General features: G+C 48.2%; 1 protein-coding gene across 1 annotated transcript; it reads right to left on the bottom strand.

Moving 5' to 3' along the window:
• Positions 1–255: 255 nt before the first annotated feature.
• Positions 256–7,202, bottom strand: MRPL35 (mitochondrial ribosomal protein L35). The gene is made up of 4 exons (XM_080977144.1): positions 7,089–7,202; positions 2,583–2,766; positions 818–962; positions 256–596 (listed from the first exon to the last, which is right to left on the bottom strand). The coding sequence occupies exons 1-4, from the start codon at positions 7,120–7,122 to the stop codon at positions 408–410; spliced, it is 552 nt and encodes a 183-aa protein (XP_080833270.1). The 5' UTR covers positions 7,123–7,202; the 3' UTR covers positions 256–407.
• Between the last annotated feature and the right edge of the window lie 2,332 nt (positions 7,203–9,534).

Below are 9,534 nucleotides of genomic sequence, written 5' to 3'. Positions count from 1 at the left end.
TTATCAGCTTGCCTTCTTTAAGACAATCCATGTGCTTAAATTTTGCACTTCTATTCAGCAGAAAGAATAAATGTACCATGGCTGAGCAAGGCTAAATGCTTATTTTATACAGTCCCAAGATTTAAAACCGTAGATATAACTATTTAAAACTGTTTTGAGGCATATAACTTATATTCCACAATCAAGGAAAGTATATTTATACATTCTGCAGCTATCACCCTTTGCTAATAAAACAAAAGAATTATGCAATCAATCTTTAGAGTAATCAGATCAATGGTTTATTTTGCACCAGTAATTTAACATAAACTGTTCATTTGCTTGTTAGACGGATGTATGGAAAAGCAATCAACCTGAACCATTAATATTTGGACTGGCATACAAAGATCTGCAGGTGTGCATTTGACAATTTATAACTTCAAGTTTGTACGATCATGGTATTTTTGGTAGGGGTCATCAATGTACCAGTTTCTTCTTTTCCAGAAGGAAGATGTCATTTTATCAAGGAGCTTAGACTGCGTTTTATTGCAGAACACATGTTCCCTCAAGCGCCTCCTCCGCCTATAATTTTTTTTCCACAGCCGTTTCTTGTAACCAGCCTGTCATCAAAGAGTAAAAGATTTAATTCTTCAAACGTATGAATGGCTATCCACAAAATAAATACATAATCATCACGCAAGTAGATTTTCATTTGGCCTGTTCTGTCCTTCATTTTTTAATTCTTGCACTTTTCTAAGCTACAATTACAAAAGCAGCATCTCTCCCACACACCGGCATATCATGCTGTCAAGACAATAACATTCAATGAAGAAAATATTACCCTTCTCCTTAGCCAAAGGCCACAGTGCAATCTGAGAAATCTGTGAATCACAGGTTTTACAGTTTTCCTTTTTCCTTTTCGCAAGCCGAATTTGATGAGGGTCCTTACTTGCTGATGAAGGATACTTGGGAGCAGTGGTGTTACACTGAAATTTGTATGAAATCAAGAAAATAGAAAGTTAGATCTAATAGCTGTGACCTATTTAAGTTAGCATTTGACTAATCAGTGTCTCAATAGCACAGAAACCTTATCCCAAAATCCTTGAAAGACAAAAACTAAACATCTCAGCAATGCTCCATGAATAGCAGAAGTCACAAAAATGTTCAAATATCTCCTTAAAATTATTTCTGTTATACAAGAATTCAAACTAGTGCACCGTGGATGAAGAGGATGTAACACACGCTCACCTCCGAAGTATGTTTGTATGATCACACCACAATATTGTTGTTGCTTCCATTAATTCCCACCCTGACCTTACCAAAGTGGCAGACTTTGGTACCCTGTGCAAAGCCAAAATTTGCCCGCTTCTCTGTGACCAAACACAATTCTGTCCCATGTTGTTTCTCTCATGTTCCTTGAACAGTAGAAATGGGGGAAATTGCATGAGATACGGGAGGTGGGTGCATGCATCCCCATAACGGCTCTAGCATGCACATAGGGGAGAAGGAACTGGGATCTTACTTTGTTAGTACTATCACTAAGCCTCATCAATACCTGCTTCAGAATGCAAATTTGGTGCACTAATACATGCCTACCAACGGGCCAGTCCTACCCCCATAATTGGCTTCTGGCACAAATAACAACCCAATGAGCAAATGGGAGGGAAAAGAAGAAAGAAAATGGACTAATGCGTCCTTCCTTGTTTATGTGGCTTTGGCAGCTGCAGTATGAATAATATTTGAAAATGTACTTTTCCCAAGCTCCAGAAAGCAGGGATGGAAGGGGGGGGGGGGAGGAGGCATCCTGGGGAAACAGCATTAGCCCTACCCCAAACGACTGAGGAACTGCAGTCACAAGCTTAGCAACCACCAGGGCCTCTTAGGTAGGAGGTTTGAAGACTTGCCAGTACACTTAGAACTCGTAAGGGAAAAATATTTTTTCTTCAGTGTGTTGTAGTTTCACGCAAATTACTAGTCCCAAACTGAATCAAGCTCAGAGGAATCACCTCTAACTACTGTTGATATTTTGACATCTTAGCCAAAGTACGCATATAACCTAATACGTTGTTAAACACACCAGCAATACACTAGGAATCCTGTTACTACTACAGTGTTACCTCTGGTTACATACTTAATTTGTTCCGGAGGTCCATTCTTAACCTGAAACTGCTCTTAACCTGAAGCACCACTTTAGCTAATGAGGGCTCCCGCTGCTGCTGCGCTGCCGCCGCGCGATTTCTGTTCTCATCCTGAAGCAAAGTTCTTAACCCGAGGTACTTTTTCTGGGTTAGCGGAGTCTGTAACCTGAAGTGTATGTAACCCGAGGTACCACTATATTAGTAAGGAAACTGAGGCAACAGGGACCTATCCCAACATTTTACACTATTATTATGCCTATATAATGGAACACATGGTGCTTTTATGAACAATCAAGCACATATTAGCTCCAGCTCAAAATCTGTAAAAATCTAAATTTCAACAGTGAAGAGGGGAGAACATGCAGGATACAGTTACACATACTTTGACTTTTTTATGGTTGGGGACCAGGTAGAAGGGTTTAAAACAAAATCTGTATGAAGGATTAAATTTTGTTAAATTGTGTCTACCTGTTCAAAATTGAGACTGAATGCCCATAAGACCCACTTCCAATGGAGAGAAGAGGTTTTCTGGTGGAGATTGTTGATATCGTCCTGTGGCTGATGTGAAGTGAAGACAACCAAGAAATCGGGCGGATGCTGTAAGAACTATTACTGGCCAAAGGGACCAAAGGGCAGAAGGATCTTAAAACCCCTAGAGAAATAAGAGAAAACATTATGAAAAGCAAGCAGACCATGTATCAAGAAATGGAACCAGGAACTGCCTTCATCTGGCTTCTCCCTGTTCTGGACTTCTCTAAGTGAGTGTTGATTATTATGAGACTGATGGAGCCAGGTAAAGACCTATCTCAGAGCTTACCAGCTTAATTTTCCTCTCACCAAGAGAGAAAGCAGGAGGCAGGCAAAGATTACCTCAGAAGTCAGACCTCACAGCCTGCTTCTCCTACCCTGCCGCCCTAGAAGATTGTCTAGGGCAATCTTGGGTCCCCAGATATTGGGCTACAACTCCCATCATTTCTCGACAGCAATGGTCAGGGATGATGAAAGTGGCAGTTCAATAACATCTGGGGAGTTCAATAACATCTGGGGACCCAAGGTTGAGAAAGGATGGTCTGGGGCTGTCAACTGTCCTGTGGAAAGGATCCCAATGGCTTTTAATGGCTCATTGTGGGGTTTTTCTTTAATGTAGTTTAATGTTTCTTGTAAATTGCCTTGGAAGGATTAGAATCATGGAAGGCAGACTATAAATAAATTGATGAAAATAATAATTAAATATATATATTGGGGGTGAAGAGTCAATGTAGAAGGGCAATCAACCAAATGAGTGTGTGCTAATAGGACTTTATTATTTAAATAATAATAAACCCACTACAAGACTTCATCAGATCAATGCCCGTTTTCTTTTGTAATCGTTAATAATATGATTTAAAGTTGGTGAGATTTCTTGCTTACAGCATTTCACATTAAGCGAACTGCTATGATTAGTCAAAGGACTATCACTCAGACACAAGGAAAGTGATGGTCAATTTCCAAAAGCAGCATTGTACAGTGGTGCCTCGCAAGACGAAATTAATTCGTTCCGCAAGTCTCTTCGTCTTGCAGGTTTTTCGTCTTGCGATGCACGGTTTCCCATAGGAATGCATTGAAAATCAATTAATGCGTTCCTAGGGAAACCGCCTTCAGACCCGGTCCGGGGACAGTCTGTCCCCGGACCTCTTCTGAAGGCTGGAGGGGGGGGGACAAGGGCTTTTCTTCCCACCCCCAGCATTTTAAAAAACCCCGGGACAGCGGAGGACTTCTCCGCTGTCCGGGCAATCTTAAAATGCTGGCGGGCGGCATTTTAAAATCGCCCCGGGGCAGCGGAGGACTTCTCCGCTATCCGGGGCGATTTAAAAGCCCCTGGGAAGGCAGGCAGGGGGGACAAAGACTTTTGCCCCCCCGCCAGCCTTCAGAAGGTGTTCCCGCCCCCCGCCCCGCTTCGGAGCACCGGGAGAAGCGATCTCCCCGCAGCCCCTTGCTTCAAAAGAGGTCCGGGGGCAGCGCGAAGCGCTTCCCGCTGTCCCCGGACCTGGGGCTGCGGGGAGAAGATCGCTTCTCCCCGCCGCCCCTTGCTTCAAAAGAGGTCGGGGACAGCGGGAAGCGCTTCCCGCTGTCCCCAGACCTGGGGCTGCGGGGAGAAGATCGCTTCTTCCCCGCTGTCCCCGGACCTCTTTTGAAGCAAGGGGCTGCTGCCCCTTGCTTCAAAAGAGGTCCGGGGACAGCGGGGAAGAAGCGCTGCGCTTCCCACTGTCCCCGACCTCTTTTGAAGCAAGGGGCGGCGGGGAGAAGCGATCTCCCGCAGCCCCTTGCTTCAAAAGAGGTCCGGGAACAGCGGGAAGCGCTTCCCGCTGTCCCCAGACCTGGGGCTGCGGGGAGAAGATCGCTTCTTCCCCGCTGTCCCCGGACCTCATTTGAAGCAAGGGGCTGCTGCCCCTTGCTTCAAAAGAGGTCCGGGGACAGCGGGGAAGAAGCGCTGCGCTTCCCACTGTCCCCGACCTCTTTTGAAGCAAGGGGCGGCGGGGAGAAGCGATCTCCCGCAGCCCCTTGCTTCAAAAGAGGTCCGGGGACAGCGGGAAGCGCTTCCCGCTGTCCCCGGACCTGGGGCTGGGGGAGAAGATCGCTTCTCCCCGCCGCCCCTTGCTTCAAAAGAGGTCGGGGGCAGCGCGAAGCGCCCGCTGTCCCCGGACCTCTTTTGAAGCAAGGGGCGATGGGGAGAAGCGATCTCCCCGCAGCCCCTTGCTTCAAAAGAGGTCGGGGGCAGCGGGAAGCGCTTCCCGCTGCCCCCGGACCTGGGGCTGCGGGGAGAAGATCGCTTCTCCCTGCAGCCCCTTGCTTCAAAAGAGGTCCGGGGGCAGCGCGAAGCGCTTCCCGCTGTCCCCGGACCTGGGGCTGCGGGGAGAAGATCGCTTCTCCCTGCAGCCCCTTGCTTCAAAAGAGGTCCGGGGGCAGCGCGAAGCGCTTCCCGCTGTCCCCGGACCTGGGGCTGCGGGGAGAAGATCGCTTCTCCCCGCCGCCCCTTGCTTCAAAAGAGGTTGGGGGCAGCGCGAAGCGCTTCCCGCTGTCCCCGGACCTGGGGCTGCGGGGAGAAGATCGCTTCTCCCTGCAGCCCCTTGCTTCAAAAGAGGTCGGGGGCAGCGCGAAGCGCCCGCTGTCCCCGGACCTCTTTTGAAGCAAGGGGCGATGGGGAGAAGCGCAGCCCCTTGCTTCAAAAGAGGTCGGGGGCAGCGGGAAGCGCTTCCCGCTGTCCCCGGACCTGGGGCTGCGGGGAGAAGATCGCTTCTCCCCGCCGCCCCTTGCTTCAAAAGAGGTCCGGGGGCAGCGCGAAGCGCCCGCTGTCCCCGGACCTCTTTTGAAGCAAGGGGCGATGGGGAGAAGCGATCTCCCCGCAGCCCCTTGCTTCAAAAGAGGTCGGGGGCAGCGGGAAGCGCTTCCCGCTGTCCCCGGACCTGGGGCTGCGGGGAGAAGATCGCTTCTCCCCGCAGCCCCTTGCTTCAAAAGAGAAGACCCGCAGTTCCCGGGGCAAGCTTCGTTTTGCGAAGCAAGCCCATAGGGAAATTCGTCTTGCGAGGCAACTCGAAAACGAAAAAACCTTTCGTTTTGCGAGTTTTTCGTCTCGCGAGGCGTTCGTCTTGCGGGGCACCACTGTATCGCAATTATCCTGCAAGATTTCATCACAACCCCCATTCCTGCTTGAAACAGCGGCAACCTTAAGATGAAAGTCTTCAGGTCCTACTTTTATTGCTGCTCATCATTTAAACCTGCTTCAGCCGCTACTGGGAGCCAATGCTATTATACCTATGGCCTCAGTTTCTTTTTTTTTCTTTCTTTCTTTTTGCAATAGCTAGTTTAGGGTGACCTAGTGATGGCCAGCCTTTCTTCCAAATTTGGACCTGTGGATCCAAAATCGGTTGGCAACTGTGTGGTCCGAGTGGGGTCAAACCAGCAAGTCCCCCATACCACCCTTTAAAGCCCTAATCGGCCTCAGTCCAGTATACCCGAAGGAGCGTCTCCACCCGCATCATTCTGCCCGGACACTGAGGTCCAGTGCCGAGGGCCTTCTGGCGGTTCCCTCGCTGTGAGAAGCCAAGTTACAGGGGACCATGCAGAGGGCCTTCTCAGTGGTGGCACCCGCCCTGTGGAACGCCCTCCCACCAGATGTCAAAGAGAAAAACAACTACAGTGGTACCTCGGGTTAAGTACTTAATTCATTCTGGAGGTCCGTACTTAACCTGAAACTGTTCTTAACCTGAAGCACCACATTAGCTAATGGGTCCTCCTGCTGCTGCCGTGCCGCCGGAGCCCGATTTCTGTTCTCATCCTGAAGCAAAGTTCTTAACCTGAAGCGCTATTTCTGGGTTAGCGGAGTCTGTAACCTGAAGCGTATGTAACCTGAAGCGTATGTAACCCGAGGTACCACTGTACTTCTTCAATGCAAAATACCGTAATTACAAGGTAATAGGATAAAGAGAAAATCCTTGATTGATTTTCTGGACATGGTTACTGATAGAAAATATTCCTATGAAAGGCCAGATCTTTAAACTGGAGATGAGTCATTTAATCCTTTGATCACTTTCTATCTCCAGACTTTTAGAAGACACCTGAAGGCAGCCCTGTTTAGGGAAGCTCTTAATGTTTAATAGGTTATTGTACTTTAATATTCTGTTGGAAGCCGCTCAGAGTGGCTGGGGAAATATTCTGTTGGAAGCCGCTCAGATGGGCGGGGTATAAATAAATTAATAATAATAATAATAATAATAATTTCCTAACCAGGAGCTCCACGTCCCACTGCCAAGCATCACCTGCAACAAAATAAATAATCCGAATAATCAAATAGGGCCAACGATTTATTATAGGCTCTCTCTCTCTTCCTGCGTGTTCCTCGCTCGGTGCTAAAGCGAGGCAACCGTTAAACGACGCTCCCCCCCCCCCTCGTGCGACCCTCAGTCAACGTTGCTTCCCCAGCCACCCATCACTGACCTGGGAGCCTCCTCGCCGCAGCGAGCGCCGCCATGTCGTCTCCTCAGCCCGCTACGGCATCCACGGAGGGTCAATGCGAAGCGGAAAGCAAAGGCGTGCGAGGAGCGCCCCGCCCCTGGCCCCGCCCCCTTCGCTGCCTTATCAAGGGAGGATCGGCTGGATCTGCAGCTCCGCCTCTTCGCAAGCGCGCAGCTGTCGCCCGCCAAAGGGAAGCGTTCCCGGCTCAGTTCAGAAATGCTGGCTTTTTGCGGTTTTAGTTTGGGAAACGATAGACCCCGAAATCGATTTTTGCGCGTGGCAAATTTGCTGCTGCTTTTTTTTTTCTTCAAAATTTTTTTATTGGTTTTCACAACATTATAAACAAATACACACATAAGGCAAACAAACATAAATCATAGCCTTATTGAAAATTACACTTATTAACATTGTTAGGTGACTTCCTCGCGTCCCCTTGGTTGAATTTCACTGCATATCCCTTTAACGGTTTTCCAAATCACAGTTCTTATAAAATTTAACTTAGACGTTAACATCCTTAGATCTTCACATTATGAAATTAAACATATTAATGCACCCCTTAACATAAATAAAATCCTAAGCCAATTAAGTATCTGCGAGCTGTTGTCGATTAATTTAACTTAACATGGCAAATTTGCTTCAGTTCGGAGCTATTTTTCGTTAAGAATTAGGAAATTATTTAACCACTCCCCCTTCCATAAATATGCTCTCTGTTCCTGTTTTTGAAAATGCAATAATAATAATAATAATAATAATAATAGGCCATTCTCACAGCAGCCTCCCCTCATGAATCTGGCACGCTTAACTAAATCTGTACTGATATTTCAGCACTGCGTTCTTCCCACGTTGTTCATTGCGTTTGTGGGCAAGGACCTCATCCTTTTATAGCTCACCACGTGAACAGTTTTCCTGGCCTTATTTATCTTCTTTATCTCCCGCTTGTAATAGAGTTTTGCTGATTTTTTATTCTGGAATATGCAGTGTGTGTGGATTGCTAACAAAAAAAATTAAAAAAAAAATGGGAGCAGGGATCGGGGTGGTGGTGATAAATAGTTATTTGCTCTATTGTTACATGATGTGTTGTGTCCATCAATATTGCCAATAACTGCTACTGACTCAAAAGCGACAAATATCTGTACTGCCGAAGGTTGGCATCTGTCTTAGGAGTCAAGGAAGAGTGCACCTGGTTGTGGGAGGGGGAAATCAATCCATTGGAGAGTTACAGTGCCTGCTGTGGCTGTAGCAGCCGATAAAAGGTAAAGGGACCCCTGACCATTAGGTCCAGTTGTGGCCAACTCTGGGGTTGTGGCGCTCATCTCGATTTATTGGCCGAGGGAGCCGCAAGCAACGGGAGCTCACCCCGTCGCGGGGATTCGAACCGCCAACCTTCTGATCGGCAAGTCCTAGGCTCTGTGGTTTAACCCACAGCGTCACCCGCGTCCGTAGCAGCCGATAGGGGAGAGATATATTTTGTTGCAGAGACGCGGGTGGCGCTGTGGTCTAAACCACAGAGCCTAGGGGTTGCCGATTGGAATGGGGTGATCTCCCGTTGTTTGGTCCCGGCTCCTGCCCACCTAGCAGTTCAAAAGCACGTCAAGTGCAAGTAGATAAATAGGTACCGCTCTGGCGGGAAGGTAAATTTTTGTGCGCTGCTCTGGTTCGCTAGAAGCGGCTTAGTCATGCTGGCCACATGACCCGGAAGCTGTCTGTGGACAAACGCTGGCTCCCTCAGCCTATAGAGCGAGATGAGCGCTGCAACCTCAGAATCATCTGCAACTGGACCTAACAGTCAGGGGTACCTTTACCTTTTGTTGCAGATGGGGCAGAGGAAGGCGTCTGGTTGTGCTGATACAGGTGTACCATGACAGTTCTTCTCTCTGCGTTTCTCCCAGCGGACATTTGTCACCTCCTCACCACAGTGGTACCTCAGGTTACATACGCTTCAGGTTACAGACTCCGCTAACCCAGAAATAGTGCTTCAGGTTAAGAACTTTGCTTCAGGATGAGAACAGAAATCGTGCTCCGGCGGCGCGGCAGCAGGAGGCCCCATTAGCTAAAGTGGTGCTTCAGGTTAAGAACAGTTTCAGGTTAAGAACGGACCTCCGGAATGAATTAAGTACTTAACCCGAGGTACCACTGTACTGTGGATACTCAACCTGACTGCCTGTCTCCAGGTTCTGTGGTCGTCAGTAAACAATTCCCACCTGGCAGGGTTGGTGTTGCCAGAATTTGCAGAAATATTTGTAATGCAGAGTTTGTCTACCAACGGGCCCAGTACCCCATAGAGCACATCCTTGGGGATCCTGCCATCTTCCCTTTTGCGGACATGACCAAGCCAGCATAGATACCCCTGATATAGTGTGAACACGCCGGGAATGTGGGCTTGGGAGAGCATATATTTGAGACTCTGTTATGTCATGTTGGAATGCCC

This window comes from Podarcis pityusensis, assembly GCF_964106645.2.
Source record: "Podarcis pityusensis genome assembly, chromosome: 13".
Taxonomy (NCBI): Eukaryota; Metazoa; Chordata; class Lepidosauria; order Squamata; family Lacertidae; genus Podarcis; species Podarcis pityusensis.
Note: the sequence above shows the minus strand (reverse complement) of the source record. Positions and strands in the feature narration are given on the sequence as shown.

What these genes read in the sequence shown, in the direction of transcription:
- MRPL35 (XM_080977144.1), bottom strand. Translation starts at nt 7,122, where the DNA reads ATGGCGGCGCTCGCTGCGGCGAGGAGGCTCCCAG. An exon ending in TGCGGCGAGGAGGCTCCCAG is followed by an intron (nt 2,767 to 7,088) that starts GTCAGTGATGGG and finishes TTATTTCTCTAG; the next exon opens with GGGTTTTAAGATCCTTCTGC. An exon ending in TCAGTCTCAATTTTGAACAG is followed by an intron (nt 963 to 2,582) that starts GTAGACACAATT and finishes TACAAATTTCAG; the next exon opens with TGTAACACCACTGCTCCCAA.